Source organism: Aspergillus heteromorphus (genome assembly GCF_003184545.1).
Source record: "Aspergillus heteromorphus CBS 117.55 chromosome Unknown BO70scaffold_15, whole genome shotgun sequence".
In the NCBI taxonomy this organism is placed as follows: Eukaryota; Fungi; Ascomycota; class Eurotiomycetes; order Eurotiales; family Aspergillaceae; genus Aspergillus; species Aspergillus heteromorphus.
The window spans coordinates 36,552-54,794 of NW_020290420.1; the positions used below are offsets into that span (position 1 = coordinate 36,552).

The window sequence follows — 18,243 nt, forward strand, 5'->3', positions numbered from 1 at the left end:
ATCAGGAGAGGGGAACCTGGCTGGGATACAGTTTGGATGGATATCAGGTCATCTCATGATGCGAATAAACATAAAGGAAAGCACGTAAACTGAAGAAACAATAAATCATGAGTAGACCAAGGGGCACAGGGTTAGATCCCCGGATATCATATAAGTATCCGTACGTCGTGATGATGATGATGATGATGATGATGATGATGATGATGACGATGATGATAATGATGGTAATGGTGGTGATCAATGGTGGTGGCTGGAGGAACCCGTTGCGAGGGAAGAAACGTAATCTTACTTACTTGTCTGTGGTATGAAAGGGGCGCGAGGGCTGCACAGGAATCATCCACCCTCAACCACGCGGCCAGATATTATTGTGTCCCTGTCCGAGCAACGCAATGGTAGTGATGCCCTGAGGGAGTTAAGGCTAGAGAATGAACGAAGGACTGATTTGAAGGTAGGTATACGGAGTACTTGTTGTTGCAGCTCCTGCTTCAAAAATGGATCTGTCGTCTCCGCTTTCATTTACCCGGTGTTTTTAAACTATTACACGAGCTACCTAAGTAAGTAGTAGGTAGATAGATAGACCGTCACTGTACGGAGTACCCATTAATACTTCGTCTTATTATCTAGCTTTTACCACTAGTAGTCTCCTCGACAGCAGCTCACGCAGTTAGTCAGTTGTTATTGGGATTATTACTCTAGAAATGTCAGTGCCGTTTATTACTCGATACTATCAGGACTTGTATCGCGACGTCAAAGAAAGCGCTCGTGAGGTGTGCATCTTACCATTACTAAAACCTGCTTACATACGTTTTCCTGCGACTTTGCAGGCTACAGCGGGCAAAAGCAGGCAACACTTTAACCCTTTGGTGTAGACTGCTTGGGATGCCTGCCTAGTTTACACCAATAATGAAGTATGTCGAGAATTTCAAGCCACTTTTCAAAGTGAATCTTGTGAACGAAGCACTCCACCTACCACATGTTAACTACTACTTCCCAAAGCTTCTGCCTTGACTTGAGAAATGTCTCGCGCCAGTTCTAGCTTGCCCCGAATTTTACGTATTCCGAGGTCGGATGAGGCCGACACCTATGTTCTAGTCCATGTCTTGTGGGTCGGTTCTGCCGCTCTGGACCTGAACCTTACAGCTACAGAAGGCGATATCCCCTACACTGGAGTCGGTATGGCGCACCCCCAATTCAATTTGCCCCATGCATAGACTAGATTTCCATGGAGTACTGACGTCTAGCACAGTGCGACAGGCTCGTTCGGAAAGTCATCGAACCAAAAGCTTTCAGGGGAGCGATGATGATTGGACTCACATCATGTTGCATGTTTTGGGACAGTTGGAAGGCTCCATAGAAAAGTCAACAATACCTCCCGGGATTGAATCCTGGGCGAGCATTACTACATGCAGCACTGGCGAGAATGAATTGGTTATCTCGATTCGCAGAAAAATACAGGCTATAACCGTAAGCTTATCTGCCAACAGGCACCGTGATAGCTGCTAATCGTCTACAGCTAAAGCTAGGGTCCATAATCCTGAGGGAGACTGGGGAACAGGCAGTTGAGCTTTTTGATTGGGCTGCTGTCGCCGTGACGAGGTCCGACTTTCTTGAGCAGCGCCTTTCAACTTTACAACAATGTTACCACACGGCTGAAGACACCATCAACCAACTTGTCACGCAGCTCGAAGAGCTCACTAGAGCTAAACGCCTGCATGAAGAGCAGCTGATAACCAACTTCACGCAACTTTTGAATGAAAAGAAGCTCAAGATTCGCAATCAACAGCGCCTACTGGCCTCAGCAAAGACCAATGTAGATGGTAAGATTCGGCCAATTACCATGCGAGTGTGGAAACTGATTCAGATTATAATGTAGTTTACAACAGTCATACAGCCTTATCGGGTGGCTTTAGCGAGCCTGTCGAGACATCTTGGCACATGAAACGTACCGTTTCAGAATTAAAGAGTGATGATACCGAGAGCGAAGATGTATTTGAATCGTTGGATCCCGAGCGGACCAATGCTCAATCTAGCCCCATCGGAGGAGGAGGAGAGGAAGAAAAAGAAGAAGAAGAAGAAGAACCAAATACCGATGATTGGCTTTTTCCAACCTCGCAGGGAGTGGGGAAGGAGAATTGTGCCGGTGGACATATGTCCCTGTCGCCTCATGATGATCAGAGAGAGGAAAAGGCCCGCAGACCCAAAGAAGCTTACGATCGTCCTATTACAAATGAACAGACGCCACCCCCGCGAAGAGTGCTTCCATTTACCCCGATCCCCCCGACACGAAGGAGAAACAAATTGCGGAATCAGCAACATGAACGGGAAGAAAGTGCAGGAGAAACGGATGATGATGAGTTATGATAACACCACGGACCAGTACGAAATGCCTGTTTCCGATGATAGTGAAAACGACAGGCTTAGTTGAGCAATAGGAACGTGCTGCTTGCCCTAAATTGACGGATAAATGGTATGGAGTAGCTACATAGTACTGTCTAGAAATGGGACTAACTGATTCCATTCTGAACAAAATACATATCGGGGTTGAAAACTTCGTCAGGCCCCGGAAGCTGATTTTTGATCTTATGTACAAAACCACCTCTGCTGACACGTCCCGAGTTGTCTCAAAAAGCTACCCCGAGATATAATCAAGAAAGATGTGGTAAGATCAATAACAAGAATTACTGAGGGGAAAGAACAAAAAGATGATGTTTAGGTGTTACAACAACAACGCCTACACCAAATAAAAACAAACCGGAGAGCACAACTATAAATGTTAAAGCTTAGCCATATAAAGCCTGGGGTGACATCTCTCCAGCAGCCATGAAGTTAGTTTCGGGGTTTCCTGTAGCCTTTGCCGCTGAGCAGCGGGCCATGGTAGGCGAGCTATAATATAGTTAGAAATTGGCTGACACCAACAAAATATAAGGATTGCCGGTACATACCTTCGGGCAATTGAGTCGGTGAAATAGAAGTCTTCAATGGCCGTCTTGAAGGATGTTCCAGTTGGCTGAGTGCCTTTGTTTTGATCGACCAACTGGACTTTACTCAGGGAGCTTAAAGATGTGGGTTCAACAACGTCGTATCGGCGCATCACGGGACTAATCTCTTCCATACGGTCGCGGAGTGCCTCAATGTCATCGTAGGCAAGAGGCGTGTTGAGAAATTCACTGGTAGCGCGTATGATTTTCCAATCATCACGTGCTGCACCGGGCAACGAAGTGGCTGCTCGAGTAACTTGAACACGGCCTTCTGTGTTGATGTATGTGGCAGATTTCTCGGTGTAGGCTGCGCCCGGCAGAACAACATCAGCAAGCTGAGCTCCTCTATCACCATGATGACCTTGATAGATAACAAATGCATCACTTGGAATTTCATCCGCAGTGATCTCATCAGCACCGAGCAGCCAGATCATCTTAGGTTTGGCCTGAGAAACTTCGGGGGAAGGCGTTGTGAAGCCAATCTCGTAGGCTGCCGCACGGGATGCCGCGCGCTGAAGAACGTTATACCCTTGCCACTCAGGGGTGTTGAAATTGGTTGCATGTTTTTCGACGAAGTTACCGATAGTTTCGAAGACGACTTTCGCATCTTGATGCTCAGCTGCGGCACTGCCAACAATTATCATTGGTCGCTTAGCTTTAGCAAGCTTCTCGCCGAATTGACCTGAAAGAGTAGCCTTTAGAGCGGAAATGTCAGATCCAAGATGTTCAAAATCAAAAGTGCCGTCAAATTCTGCGCCAACAAGCCCGATCTCGAGATCAGAGCGCAGATATTGCTTGCGGATCCGCGCGTTGAGGACCGAGGCTTCATGGCGAGGATTGGTAGCAACAAGAAGAATCACGTCTGCCTCTTCGATTCCGTATACCTTAGAGTTGAAAAGGTAATTAGAACGAACATCAACGCCATGGGCAATGGGCGAGCTGCCGCCTGGCTGATCGAGAGCTAGATTGTCAGATCCAAGCTTATTAGCTAGGTCCTTCATAGCCACAAGTGACTCAGCATCCACAAGATGTCCCGCAATGGCCTTGAATTCGTTCTCCTTCGGTTGCAATTTCTGGTGAGCCGAAGATATTTCAGTCAAAGCTTGTTCCCATGTAGCAGGAACGAATTTCCCTTCCCGACGTATCAATGGTGTTGTGAGTCGCTGGGTCTTCAGACCATCACATGAAAACCGAGATTTATCGTTAATCCATTCCTCGTTGATGTCATCATTAAGCCTCGGAACCACACGCATAACTTCCATTCCTCTGGTGTCTATCCTGATGTTCGAGCCCAAGGCGTCGTGCACATCAATGGATTCGGTATGCTTCAACTCCCAAGGGCGGGCGCGGAAAGCATAAGGCTTTGAAGTAAGGGCGCCGACAGGACAAAGATCAATTATATTACCGGAAAGTTCGGAGTCGAGGTTTTTCTCCAAGTAAGTACCGATTTGCATGTCGTTTCCTCTGCCAGTGGTTCCCAGTTCAGGAGCACCCGCAACATCGTTCATGAATCGGACGCACCGAGTACAGTGGATGCATCGATTCATAGATGTTTTGACCAGTGGTCCGATATTCTTGTCCTCAACGGCACGCTTCCCACCAACCTCATGGAAACGCCCGCGGTCGGCACCGTACCGCATTGATTGGTCCTGAAGATCGCACTCGCCTCCTTGATCACAAACCGGACAATCAAGGGGGTGATTGGCAAGCAGAAACTCCATGACCCCCTCCCTAGCTTTGTGTACGAGTGGTGAATTTGTTTTGACGTTCATGCCGGGTTGTACAGGCCAGGCACATGATGCCACTGGTTTAGGGGCACGTTCGACCTCCACAAGACACATGCGGCCTAAAACAACATCAGTACACTTCCTAACAGTTCAGAATATGCAATGGACATACAGTTGCCTGCAATCAAGAGCTTTCTATTATTTAGTTAGTATTTGAAATAATGACCTGAATGGATTATACTATACTCATGATAACAGTATCTAGTGGATTCTGTTAGTATCTCTTCGTAATTAAATTTGTTTGGCTAGGATTACCTTGGAATTGTCACGCCGGCCTTTTCACAGGCCTGGATAAGAGCCGAGCCAGCTTGAAGCCATGTAAGCAGAGTGATAAAATGTTATATATTGAGACGCGAGTAATGATTACCTTCTACAGAGACCTTTTTCCCATCTATTATGAAAGTTCAGTAAGAGTATTAGAGGCCAGCAGGCATCATAACTTACCAATTGTGAGTTCAACCTCAGCTGAGCGAGGGATAGTCGTCGCGAAAGTCCTAGGATAGTTGACCTTGGAGACCCGGACGAGCCGGGCGGCCGCACGATGCAACTGCGGCCGCATGCTGTGAAGAAAAGCAAATGTGAGTGGGTAAAGTGGTGGGGAGGAAGAAGCACGAGAGAGCCAATATAGGGTGGTGGAAGGGGGGCCTATAAAGCTGGGTGATTCTCGATGAGAGAGCACTTTTGGCTTGGTTCGGATTCTGCCAGACACGGCGGGAGCCAGAGGGCGTCACTCGCAAATTGCCGCCTGCGGATTGGCTCGGCTCTCCGGAAAAGCCTTTAATCCGACTCATGCACATTTCTCTGTTAATAAGCGTCAAATCGGCTTTTCATTTCCATTTCCTTTCCTCTTTTCTCATCATAACTCATTCACGGGCATGATTTATTGTAGGTGGTAGGGTCCCCCATTCCCTACCTCCTCTGCTACATGACCCAAGAACAGATGCACTGAGCTGGAGCTCCTTAGGGTCATCCTTCAAGGATTGCCTGATGAAGGTATAGTTCTTTACTAACAGTAGCTACATTCTATTTGTCACCTGATAGCTCTGTAGGGGTAGAAGTCAATATAACAAACAAGTGTCAAACTTGAAGTAGTAGGACAGTTCCAATTAACTTCCATTCTTGTGTGTATATCTCAATTCGTTTTGGGGCGATTAGAGAAGGATTGGAGCTGGGCTGTATTATATAGCCTTATCCTCTTTGTCCACATAGGCGGCCATCCTGCTGCTTGTTCTGTTCCTTGCTTATCGGGTTCTGTGTGTTTTTCTTTCTGTTAGTATCGGAGAATTGTCTGTTCCTTTGAACAGATTGATGCCCGTGGCATCGTGTTGTTCAGGTATTAAGATTACATCGAAGTCTTCTACATAGTATCCAGGTTCTAGGAGTATGAGGGAGATGAGAATCCTTTTCATAGATGACGTGTGGACTACTAGGAGCCGAGGAGGAACGAGGATCAAGAACGGTGGTTGGTAGAGAGGTGATGCTAGCTAGGCTACGTACAAGAAGTATAGGATAACACCTCGGAGGCGAAGCCTAGTTACATGATCGTCGGGTCTGTACGGAACAAGAAGCTTGGCTAGATGTGATTCGGATGGCCACTTGTCTCCACAAGTACTAAAATGACAGCTATTCAACCCGGTTTGACCTTCCCACGTTAGATTTCTATATAGAAATTTGTGCTCGGTATGGTATGAAGTATAATGTAATATGTAGAACTATGTACAACTTAAGAAAGTATAAGAAAATGAGACCGGCGATAAGTACCGGGATAATTAATCGCCTTGATATGTTACAATTAGACTCCTGGCAAGTGGATGTAGCAACAAGAACAAAAATATCAATAAATGACAATGCCAGCAGAAGGACAGGGAAACCTAGGAGTCATTTGGTTGCCAGGTAGTCTCCTGCTTTGTACCAGGAGGCAGCCATACCCTGGAGTTACTGCTGCCTCTTGGGCGCACATGACCCTGTTCACCATCATCTTTCTTGGGATCCTTCATTTGCAAGGAAGAACCATCTAAGGTGTGATAGAGGGGAAATTTGTTTGCTGAGGAGGCGTACCCATTCAAGTTCCATGTTTTGCCTGTGGCCTGAGTACTCAGGGGCAGAATGGTTTCCCTTGCACGAAAATTATCAGCGTTCGCTCTCAAGTCTGCCACGTCATCATGGCTATTGCGATCATAGAGATACAGCCCAATACAGGTAAGTATAATCCCAAATCCTTGCACAAGTGTTGTTGAACTTCCAAACCAAATAATCGCAACAACAATAACGAAAACTCTCTTCACTAGAGATGCAACAGAATATGAGACTGGTGAAATCATGGATAGTAGAACAAACGCCAGTATATTTTGTGCGAAATGTGATATCCCATTGAATACAAACTCAAGAAAAAGTGCACCATGATCCATTGAGCCCTGATTCCCTGACAATGAGATGGAGCCATCTTGCATAAGGTCTGAGATTAGAGGATACCCTTCACATACAAACCAAATAGGCAATGTGAGAATAAAGGCTAACCCAGAGCAATAATAGAGCAAGTTCAGCTTATCCAATTTTTGCCGGCCCGAGAGTTCTGAATCTGATTCTGCACGGGACGCCTCATTAAAAAGCTTCTTTGAAAAGATGTTCTGAGAGACGAAGACTATGGCAGCGACTAACGCACACAATATGCCGAAAAGGTTTGTTGAAAACCCCGTAGAGCAAGCAAGCATGACGCCCAGGGTCAAGGGGACAAGAGAAAGGTAAGTCGCCTTAGCATATCGGATGCGAAAAAACACACGGTAAGCTAGGACTGTAAAAAGAGGCGAGAGTCCCTTGATGGTGTGGACAAGTGAGACAGGTATTTGTGAAGTAGCCATAGAGCTTAGTATATGGCCGGCTAGCTGAAAAACTGCCAGAGGTAAAGCGGTCCTGACAACATCGCGGGATGGCGGACGAATGCCATGTTTGAGGGCCGGTATGCTCTCTCTGAGCCATGGTAGCGTAGCCGACAGATAGGACAGGACCAAGCACCAGAGTGCCACGAAAGCAAATTGTACAACCGTGAGAGTAATTGGCTTCGGCAAGGCATTCAAGATGGACTTTGATGAAGTATTTGTGAGAGCGGAGGTCATATACCAGACGAGACAGAGAATCTAGAATCAGGTAAGCAACAAATTAAAAAAAAAAATCCAAACACCAAAGATCTTACTATCAACTTGTATGATACTGGTGCTCTGAGAGCGTCGGCTAATTCTTGAGCATTGGCACTGACACTGGCGTTGCGGGTTCTGATTGTGCTAATTGCCTCACTGATACTTTTCCTTGGCCCTCTTTTCGAATTCAGGGGCACGCCGCCATTTTTCAAATCCCGGGGCAATTGAGCTGGGGTCCGCGACTCCCAGTAATCGGTTGGTGTATATCCGATCGAGGAAATTGGGTGCTCTTCCCTTGACTCCGTTGTTGTCTCGTATAATCCATCATGGAACGGCGGAAACTTGTCTATCGGACTGGTCATTTGGTGTGAAATGGATGCAGCTGCTGGTGCTTGCAAATCGGATAGCCGTATAGAAGAACGTCGTCCAGTACCAATCACAAAAGTCGTGGTCATTCCCCGGTTCCTCGGCAGCGGTAGCAAAAATGGCCTAGATAAAAGGCTGGCGTTGTTAGCTGGCTCTAGGTAGGATAACATGACAATAACTTTACCATGAAACCTGGCACTTGTATAGTGAATAATCAATCAAGGTAGCCTATTCTATCGGTATGTTAGAGAGTTATGGAAAAGACATTGGCTCGTACAATAAGTCAGGTGGAACAATTACACCTTAAGTGAGGAGGTACCTTTTAGGAGAGCGTCTAGGGACGGAGTAATACGTTTGCGGTCTTCTGAAGGATGACGAATCCTGATGCGGGATGTTACCTCAGGAAGGCTGGGGTTCCAGGCACTGGGGTGCCGCTAGATTAACCCCCTTTACTTAAGAGGGAAAGTAATAAGTAACCTCCGACACAAGATACTATCATTCTACGTGAACTATGGAGTAGTACTGTAATAATATAACTATAAAGCTGCTCTGGACACAATTCATCAATATTCGAAAGCTCCTTTGTTCATCTGACACCTGTTTTTTTTCAAGTAGTCTAGCGGATCAACATCAAGTGGGAGGGATTGGGATGGAGGTGTGAAATCCAACAATAATACAAAGTAGATATTTCATGGGGGACATATCAGCTGCCAATAAGTGTAATTCCACCTTTGAGTAGAAGAAGAACGGCCACCAGGCACGAAGACGGGAAGGCAAAATCGCATGTATCGCCCCATCAACCTCTACCCCGTAGATCGGGATCTTTCAAGAAAACAAGCTTCATGACCACTTTAGTTTAGCTTCGTAGGGCAACGAATCTAAATGTTAATAATCTTGTTTTCTTATTCTGAAATATATTATTAATATTTTAGCTATTGGCCCATTGGCATATCTGTAACTACTGGAAAAGAGATTAACATCCAATGGTAGCTCCCACTGTCACACAATAATTAAATCACAAGGTTAAAGTACTTAGACAAATACCTAATTACAGACTTCTATCCATGGAAGCTGGAATATGGCAATTGTATTTTCAGGCTAATTTACTTATCTTCCACTGCTCCACCTACCCTATATGAGTAGGAAGATACATCATACGTCTCGCTCTCGCAGTTAAAGGCCCCCCCTCCAAAAAAGAATCCTTCAAATGATTTGTGTTAATTGTGGTACTGAAGGTAGTTGGAATTGGTTTAAAAAGTCAATCGACATTTTGTTAAAGAAATAAATATTACATCTAGTAGATACAGGGAGATGCTACAGGCACACCTAAAATGCTACAGGCACACCGGTATTGCTACATACTCTCTTTTTTACTACTCTGCCTTCCTAATTAGGAGTATTGCACATAGTTAAGTAGTGCCTGTGTCTAGTTAATATGCCTGCAAGTGATTAACTATTCGATTTATAGTGAACCTATCTTTGCATGGCAAATTCAATATATTTTTATATATAAGCTTCCTAAATAGGAAGGTGTTGCTATGTGACAGGTGTGCATGTAGTATTCTGGGTGTTCATGTACTACCTCCCCAGATATAGTCTATAGAGAGGCTGGTAAGGTATTTATAGGGTTGATTTATATTAAAAAGCAATTGTATATTCTTATTCACATAAAAGTGGTGGAAGTTCTATGTCCTTACTTGAAGAGGCAGGGGTGTTGTAGGATTATATTATACTACGCGCCGGGTTTTGGGGGGGGGGGTTAATTCTGACTTCTGCTGTCTGTATGTAGGTGCTTTAGTAAAATACTAACACTACCCCACTAGAAAAGCAGGTTATCGCTTGAAACCATGTAGATGGTTGGCTTGGGAGTTGACTTAAAGTGAAATTACATAATTGCTTTGCCTATAGCAAGATAATGTATATTAGAGAATCATGTAAGATATCTACCTATCTAAGAAATAACTGTATCCAATTATTATTTATTAAATGCAGATGTGAGTGAAAAACGAAGGTAAGCTAGTATAGTGTAAAATAGATCATATTGGTAGTGGATTCAAAATAGTGTATGGATGAATAGATTAAGGCGGATTTTATTCGCTGCATTTTAAGGGCTGTAAATTGCTAATAGTACCTAACTACCCGCTGTTAAAGACACTCAACTGACTGAAGGGCTGCTGCTGGAAATGACCGCTTAATGGTAGGGGATCGATACTTGTACTCGGTGACCGGTACTGCTTGGCTTAAGGTTCTCACCGTGAATTAAATGTTCCATGATAGAAGAATGATAGAGGTGTTAGACCCACTCTTAAGTGCAATAGTTGCTACTAGTACTACATGTTCGAGTCCAATATCAAGCATTCTGAATGGACTGTACGTCTCCGATAAACCTCTCCCTATGTTAAAATTGCCTGAAGTAACTGAGTCAACAGCTATACAGTTCCTGGGAACGGGACATTGTCCTGGAACTGCCCCCTCAGACGTATGCCGTCTCTATTGCAGTTCCTTCCATATATCCTCCCATACATATCCATTTGCTCTTTCCTTAACCTGTCTTTCCCTGGCAAGTTTCTTAGCAACCCGACCCAAATTTTAGGTCCTCGAAGAACCATTTGCTCTTAGATACTACCATCTACCTTAAAATTGCTCCGCAGCTAATCAAGCGTATCTCTCCACGTACAATCATTTGTTATCTATCTGCCCCATTTTCAGTTTTCCATTACATGTGGAAGATTTGGATTTTGTACGGTCTGTTTGCTTTCGACCGACGCGATTTCAACCTTCGGTTGTTCTCCTGGATTTCCCCCTGCCATTTCCAAATTGCAGCATTCAATGCAGGGTTTCAAATCGTCCACAATCTCTACTAAAATGTCTTTGCTCTCAGCTGGGTCTCCTAAGCTTAACTGCAACCAATCTGGCGAGCCTCTTAACAGTAAGCCGAGTGCCATGACACATGCAGTATATACTGGACGTGAAGCGCCAGTAAGTGTCCGAATCCATGCAAATACTGTTAAGTTAACTCGATATATGATGTTCTAATGACTCTTTCATATAATATAACAGAGTTCAAAGCACATAGATACGTCGAATGATCCCTCGGACCCTGTAATATCGTCCAAAGTTGGAAGTTATCAAGCTCCGGTTGGTGACAATAATGATATCCCATCCAATAAGGTCAGGTCATTTCCAGGGAATATTGTTTTCAATAGACTTCTCACAGTCCTAGAAGCAGAAGTTGGATCATTCAAATATTGACGCTTTAACTGGACATTCTGAAATGGAGAAGCTTCTCGCAAAGCTCTCTCCCAAGCCCCAATCATCCGACAGCAAGCTTCACGCAGATCAAGCTGTTGCCCTAAGATTATCCGACCAGCAAGACTTGCTCATTAAACAAAACCGCATTCCTGTCAATGGTAGGATGCTCCTAAGTGATGATGGAGGGTTGGACACAACTTCAGGCATACTGCCTGCTAGAGACTCGCACCAGCTCCCTTGTCTGACAGATGTCGACAAGACAGATATTGCAACGGTCGATATGTGTGAAGTGCAACGATTGAAACAAGAACTGCTAGCTGCTAATTCTAAAATTGCCCTACAAGAGCAGGAGCTTGCACAAACGCGTGTGATTAAACATACGCTAGATCAAGCACTTGGCCCACCCTCCGAGACCGATTTCAATGGACGTGAAATCACGGAACAAACCATAAGCAGTTTACAAAGTGTCCTCAATGAATCCAACCTAGCTCTCAATCAGTTTCAGGATGGATGGAATACTCAAGATGATTCCCACTCCGATATGTCTGATGCACTCTCTGCTGGAGCGTATAACAGGGCTCGGGGCTTCTGGATCCCCCCAACGCAACAACTAAGTGGCTCAAGCATGAATGCTCCAGCCTCTGAAAGACCTTATTGCGAGCCATTATCTTTACCCAGCAGTAATTCGTTTATCGACGATTCAAACAGGTTCTGGGGCAACACGGGCGCGAATTCCACCATACCTGGTCATGATGTCTTCCGATCCCATCGAGTATTTTCAGGCCCTTCCCAAGGTACTTATGCTATTGACACAGGGCTGTCTGAAGAACAGGCTCGGTATTTCCAAGGACCGGGGGTTGGGCCACGTCGTTCGGTTACCCAGATGAGCCGTAATGGATCATGTCTTTCAGCACAGAGCTTAGCTTGGGGCCCGCTTACCGCTGGGTCTACGGACTCCCATGGCTCGAGATCCCCTGCAAACAGATCAAATAGTACATACCAGCAGGTTGGCTTGTATCCCATTCCTCCATACCACCAACGGCCGATTGGAACACCTCTTTCGCCCACGGCAACTGAGTTTACCGTCTCCAATGCCAATGCAGTGCCGTGGCAAACATCTTCGGTATGTGCTAATTCCAATTTTTAACTTAACTCAAGCTTACGAGAACAGGCCGGGGGGAATTCCAACCACACTTACATTTCGCCTCTAGAGCCGATAAACTATCGCCGACTCCTCGACAGAAATGTTTCCTGTGATTGGAAATATATAGTTGACAAAATCGTTTGCAACAATGACCAACAGGCTTCAATATTTTTGCAACAGAAGCTTAAAGTCGGAACACCTGAACAGAAATTCGACATCATAGAGGCTATATCACATCAAGCCTATCCCCTGATGGTTAATCGTTTTGGCAATTTCCTTGTGCAACGCTGCTTTGAGCATGGAACTCCTGAGCAGGTGATTTCGATCGCCAATGCTATCAAGGGCAATACTCTGAGTCTTAGTATGGATCCATTTGGCTGCCATGTCATACAAAAAGCCTTTGACTGTGTTCCCGAAGAACATAAGGCAATTATGGTCCATGAGCTCCTTCGAAGGATCCCGGAAACTGTCATCCACCGGTATGCATGCCATGTCTGGCAGAAACTTTTCGAGTTACGTTGGAGTGGGGAGCCACCGCAAATAATGGCAAAAGTGAACGAAGCACTGCGCGGAATGTGGCATGAAGTTGCCTTGGGCGAAACGGGAAGCTTGGTTGTTCAAAATATCTTCGAGAATTGCGTTGAGGATGAGAAGGTAACAGTTTTTTTTATTAGAATCGCATTGCATTCACCGTTCCCTCGAACCACTTGCCGCACCCCTAACCCAAAGGCTGAGATGTATAGAGTGCCAGTGATTTTTTTTTCTACATATATGTGACCTACAACGAAAAATGCTGATATAGATGTTAGCGACCGGCGATTGAAGAAGTGTTAGCCAAGATTGACGTGCTCGCACACGGGCAGTTTGGAAACTGGTGTATCCAGCATATCTGCGAGCACGGTGCCCCCCAGGACAAAAGTCGTGCCATTGAACACATAATTGTCTGGTCAGTTGATTATAGTATGGACCAGTTTGCCTCAAAAATTGTAGAGAAGTGTTTGAAGATAGGAGGATCGGAGTTCTTGGATCGATACCTTGCGCGAGTCTGCACAGGCCGAACTGATCGACCGAGGATGCCTTTGATTGATGGTAAGTTTGACCATGCACTTTTAATTATATAGGGAAGTGTATCTCTGACATAAAGTAGTTGCTGGTGATCAGTATGGTAACTACCTCATCCAGTGGATCCTGATGAATGCTGCACCTCACCAACGTGAGCTGGTTGCCAGCCATATTCGGTGCGGACCCCATCCCCATAGTAAGATTAGGAATGAACCTAATTCGGGCTCTTATAAGCAAACACATGGTTTCTTTAAGAGGCTCCAAATTTGGCTCACGTGTGGCTATGCTTTGCTGCAACCCCTCTCACGCAACTCGCCCAGGACCAGGTGCTGGGATGCCAGTCAGCCGCTTTAATAGCTTCAACGACGACAGGTTTCAGATACCCGGACAAAACGGAGGGCGTTTCAGCCGCGGGAACCAGTGGAATCCCAGCTACCCACCATTTCGTTGAAGATTTAGATGGAAGACCCTGCGTCCGTCGCTGTCTTTGCTATTGACAGGAATTATCAGACCCACTCATATGGTAGGCGTTGTGAACTTTACTTGCAGCATATGAAAGCCTTGAGACAAATTTTGACATCATGCCAGTCTCCCTTCTGTGTAATATCATGAGCACAATGCACCCCTTTCACGCTTCAAAGAACATTTTTTTCCTGCAACAAAGGAAATTAAAAAAAAAGAAACCCTTTCACAGACTACAAAGGGCCAAGGACTTAAGGATTTCGGCGTGAGGGAAATGATAGGAGACGGGAACTATAATTTTTTATGAAGTTGCTGAATATTTTATCAGGGTACCGAGAAATTATCAAGTGTGAGTTATGCAGGTCAGGAGCTTGGTTTACGAAAGTGAGAGCGAGAGTTGATATTCTTAAATTGTGAATTGAAGTATCGTACCTGCCATTCATTGGTTTCAAGGATGTTATCCCTTAAAAGTGCAGGATATCGTGCTCGGTCTCGACTGTCGACCTAAGGGTCTTTAGTGGGCCGATCCTACTTGAAGGTTTAAAAGCTGTCCCTGGTATTCTGCTTTCGGGAATCTGTACCTTCCCTACTTGCTTCCCACGGTTTTCGTCTATTTGACTTCGTACTTGGCGTGTCATAGCCCGCCAAGACCGTATCTGGTATTGGCTGAATTCCGGGAATCGGTTGACCGGTCGTGATGAGCTCGACTATATTTGCGAAAGAAGAAGGATAATCAGGCTCCTCTCCGGATTTTGGTATGTACTCCGTGTGACTTTCGGGGGGAAACATTGTTGTCGAGGTGTTGGATTGTTCTGCAAATGGAACAGGGGAATGCCCGGTTGGTACAGATATCAACCAAGCTTTGTAGTTTGCGAGATTGAGTGGCGGCGTGATATTCTTTTTCCTGGTCCCCAGAGAAAGAAATGGCGACATGGATCAGTATCTCCACGGGGTCGGGATTTTGAATGATAGATAGTATACCTTGAGAAATAGAAGCACTTAGCCTGTAGTACAAGGTCATCATTGCGATTCATTTCCGCTTCCGATGCAGGGATTTCTGGATGCCCTAGTATGATTGAAAGCCCAACTGCAAATTCAGGGTCCGAACAGAAAGGGTATGAGCTCAACCGCTCGAACTGCTCGGCCTCCGATCGCTTCTGTTCTGCCATTTCCTTCGCTTTTTGAGCGAGCAATCGAATACAAGGTGAGTCGGCGCAGGAAATACTCCGTCTTGGGTTATCAACAGGGTCTCTGAAAATGAACAACGATTGCGGCTACTTCGCACGGTTTGTTTGGTTGATCATCTGAAACCTCATGATTGTACAGAGTAAATATTACAAGTATTGAGGTTCTTTCAAGATACTCCGTTGCCTGGAACAGCGCGTACTACGGAGTAGGAGCAAAAGAAGCACGTGATTAATATGAATGGGCACCCTGCCACCTCCCTCTAAATTTTGACCTGAAAGCCCTCATTTACTATGTCCAGTGAAAGCTTCTAGCACCAAGATGTGTGCACCACCTAATAGACATGCTCCGCACTGTGTAGTGTTCACTATACAAAGTACATGATCCAATTTCAAACAGGTGTAGCTACAGTTATAGATATGTGTTTGTTATCCTGCGACACCTTCCACCTTCCATTGCCACTTCAAGCCCGAAAACCGGTAGCTATTTCCCACCGGGGAAAGGTGGGTCAGTCCCCGTGCACCTTTTCTGCCTTGTTTGGTAATTAATGGGATCTTCCAACTTTCCCAAACAAATTTGATGTAGTCAGATGGTCGAGAGTACAGCCCGCAATAATTACTGCTGGTATAACATTTTTGTATCGTATGGTGTATAAATCAATCAACTGCGGTCTCTTCTATAGTCCCCTGATGGTCCTTTAAGACTTGAACTCCTGATATGGGCGGACTAGCAGTTTCCATACTATGATTAGGAAAGTTGTCTTCGGTACTAATTACTCCGCAGAGTCAACAAGCTAATTCCTCAGTTGTTGTGCTATGGCCCTTGAGGCTTTAAGTGCTTAACTCTGGAAGGAAGGAGAGTTTATTCTGATTAATTGAGGCTTGAGCTACTGCGTACTGGATAGATCTGTTCCGTGTCTTCTGAAGCTGTAATGTATCCAGTAGTTATATAAATCCGGCAAGCTGTATACAGACTGCGTGCTCTGTTTACGAGGGTAATACCTAGATCTTTTTGCAAGTTAGGAGGAAGAAGGCCATGTAAGGCAACTGCATAGGTACCGAATTATGCAGAGATATCCATCTTATCTAAAACCTTTGGAATCTGAGTAGGCTCGGGCTTCGCCGGAATCGGAATTGTGACCTTGCTCTGACAGCCAGGACAGTTGTGCACAACTTCATGAGCAAAGAGATCACAATCAATGCAAAAGTGATTTTTGCACACAGTACATTCATAGCGGCTGCTTATACTCATGCTTTTTACCTGCCCCTCTGTAGTCTGCCATTGTTCTCTGGGAGGTACCGGAGGGAAAGGAATACCACAAGCAAAGCAAATAGAGCTGCATGAGGCGCGCTGCCACGAGACCTCCACCCAGTTCATTAGAGGAAATAAATGATGATAAGACCGGGCCAGGTGTGTTGAGAGTATCAGAGTAAGGCCGCAGGAAGGACACTCTGCAGGAAGACCACAAACCTTGCTATTACACCGTGAGCATAAATAGCCCCCACGAGAAGGTTTAGAGTGACATGCACAAAAAGAAGGGTAAGCTTCAACAGTGCGGGATGGGAAGCCCATCATTAAGAGAGAGCTTGCCGAATGCTTCTGGGAGTACGCAGCTGGAGGTGTTGTTACACTCATCACCAGTTCTCGGAAATGCTGCTCATTAAGTGCCACGCCATATGTGCTATCATCACCACCATTGGTTTTGGCACAAAGTTCCCGACAGATAGCTACTTGAGCGGCAAGGCCCACAATTCCAACACGTATCTTATCGTTGATTAGCGTAGTTGTTGTTTGGTGGATATCACCGGGGTCAGAGGAAAGAAGAGAGCCAAAAATAACAAAAATCTCCCGGGTGCCATGGCTTGGAGTATGGCTGTTGCACATCAGTCAGAGTTTTGCATTTGCCACGTTTTCTTTTTTGAATTTCCTGGGTAACACATACAACAGAGCACCACGAGCCATTTCAAGGCCATTCTGCAAACTGGGAAGACCTTTTGGATCCTGGTCTCGCAAAGCTTGAATTGCACTGATATGCTCAGTAGGGTTTCCACTCATGTCACTGACTCTTACTGCAAGACCATCCCTCAACCCAAGGACGCCAATTTGAGAGATGGGATTTTGCTCGAAAAACTCCCTCACAAACTCTTGTGCATAGCGCAGGGCCAGCAGGTACCGCGTCGGCCGGAGATCTTTCTCCGTCATTGATTGCGATAGATCCAGAACCAGAATGAGGTGACGGATTATACCCCGTTGCAAAGGCGTCGTGTCTTTCAGAAGCCTGTAGAAATGAATACAAGGTCAGTCCAAACTCACAAATTTGTCTTGATACTAGCTGGTCTTATGACTAGCTCACCTTTTCCTTTTTCCAGCCTCAAGAAGTCCTTCAACTGTAGAGCTAATTGTACCGTCGGCGCCTTCAACCAAGGTTTCCCACGTCCTCGAAACTTCCCATTCTGCGCCTCCGCGGTGTTTTCTCCTCTTGGATCGGGAGCTAGGCGCAGCTCCTCCGCGTGATCCTCGAGGGATGTTGCTATTATCCTCATCCTCAGAGATTTCTCCTACATACTCTTCATCAGAATCGGCCATGCTTGCGCCGGGCAACGATGTGAGGAGAAGGGTGTGAGATTTGGAATTTGGGCGTCGCCAAGCGATTGAAAAGGTGTAGTTGTGTAGCCTGTACTAGGACTAGTAGTATCTAGTACCTTACGAGGACTGTAAGTAGCAGTAGTAGTTACGTAGTGTACTCTATTCAGCGATCCACACTCCGCTAGGAAGGCCCGAGCTCCGTCGGAGCCCCGTCCCCGAAGTACGGTCCCAGACCTCCCGGGAACCAGAGAGTCCCAGCAACCATAGTTATCTACGTAATATCCTGC

General features: G+C 45.6%; 6 protein-coding genes across 6 annotated transcripts; 2 read left to right on the top strand and 4 right to left on the bottom strand.

The window, feature by feature from the left end:
• Positions 1-821: 821 nt before the first annotated feature.
• Positions 822-2,529, top strand: BO70DRAFT_362696 (uncharacterized protein). Its single transcript, XM_025543378.1, has 4 exons — positions 822-1,173; positions 1,247-1,464; positions 1,514-1,817; positions 1,874-2,529. The coding sequence occupies exons 1-4, from the start codon at positions 1,017-1,019 to the stop codon at positions 2,359-2,361; spliced, it is 1,167 nt and encodes a 388-aa protein (XP_025398559.1). The 5' UTR covers positions 822-1,016; the 3' UTR covers positions 2,362-2,529.
• Positions 2,495-5,480, bottom strand: BO70DRAFT_316074 (putative NADH-ubiquinone oxidoreductase, subunit G). The gene is made up of 7 exons (XM_025540339.1): positions 5,210-5,480; positions 5,133-5,156; positions 5,021-5,072; positions 4,952-4,966; positions 4,878-4,900; positions 2,943-4,824; positions 2,495-2,883 (listed from the first exon to the last, which is right to left on the bottom strand). Exons 1-7 carry the CDS (start codon positions 5,322-5,324, stop codon positions 2,781-2,783), a joined length of 2,214 nt encoding a protein of 737 aa, XP_025398560.1. The 5' UTR covers positions 5,325-5,480; the 3' UTR covers positions 2,495-2,780.
• A 1,024-nt stretch (positions 5,481-6,504) lies between these two features.
• BO70DRAFT_362699 (putative ER to Golgi transport protein (Sly41)) lies at positions 6,505-8,577 on the bottom strand. Its single transcript, XM_025543379.1, has 3 exons — positions 8,450-8,577; positions 7,956-8,400; positions 6,505-7,899 (listed from the first exon to the last, which is right to left on the bottom strand). Exons 2-3 carry the CDS (start codon positions 8,352-8,354, stop codon positions 6,637-6,639), a joined length of 1,662 nt encoding a protein of 553 aa, XP_025398561.1. The 5' UTR covers positions 8,355-8,400; positions 8,450-8,577; the 3' UTR covers positions 6,505-6,636.
• Positions 8,578-11,130: 2,553 nt separating this feature from the next.
• Positions 11,131-14,346, top strand: BO70DRAFT_387722 (Pumilio-family RNA binding repeat-containing protein; the record flags this gene model as incomplete). The annotated part of the gene is made up of 7 exons (XM_025545928.1): positions 11,131-11,244; positions 11,326-11,436; positions 11,489-12,640; positions 12,689-13,315; positions 13,471-13,750; positions 13,809-13,899; positions 13,958-14,346. The coding sequence occupies 7 exons, from the start codon at positions 11,131-11,133 to the stop codon at positions 14,172-14,174; spliced, it is 2,592 nt and encodes an 863-aa protein (XP_025398562.1). The 3' UTR covers positions 14,175-14,346.
• A 5-nt stretch (positions 14,347-14,351) lies between these two features.
• Positions 14,352-15,531, bottom strand: BO70DRAFT_362701 (DUF5572 domain-containing protein). Its single transcript, XM_025543380.1, has 3 exons — positions 15,167-15,531; positions 14,767-15,089; positions 14,352-14,713 (listed from the first exon to the last, which is right to left on the bottom strand). Exons 1-3 carry the CDS (start codon positions 15,352-15,354, stop codon positions 14,700-14,702), a joined length of 525 nt encoding a protein of 174 aa, XP_025398563.1. The 5' UTR covers positions 15,355-15,531; the 3' UTR covers positions 14,352-14,699.
• A 901-nt stretch (positions 15,532-16,432) lies between these two features.
• BO70DRAFT_337771 (TFIIH/NER complex subunit SSL1) lies at positions 16,433-18,080 on the bottom strand (the record flags this gene model as incomplete). The annotated part of the gene is made up of 3 exons (XM_025541170.1): positions 17,724-18,080; positions 17,313-17,648; positions 16,433-17,243 (listed from the first exon to the last, which is right to left on the bottom strand). Exons 1-3 carry the CDS (start codon positions 17,954-17,956, stop codon positions 16,433-16,435), a joined length of 1,380 nt encoding a protein of 459 aa, XP_025398564.1. The 5' UTR covers positions 17,957-18,080.
• Positions 18,081-18,243: the final 163 nt, after the last annotated feature.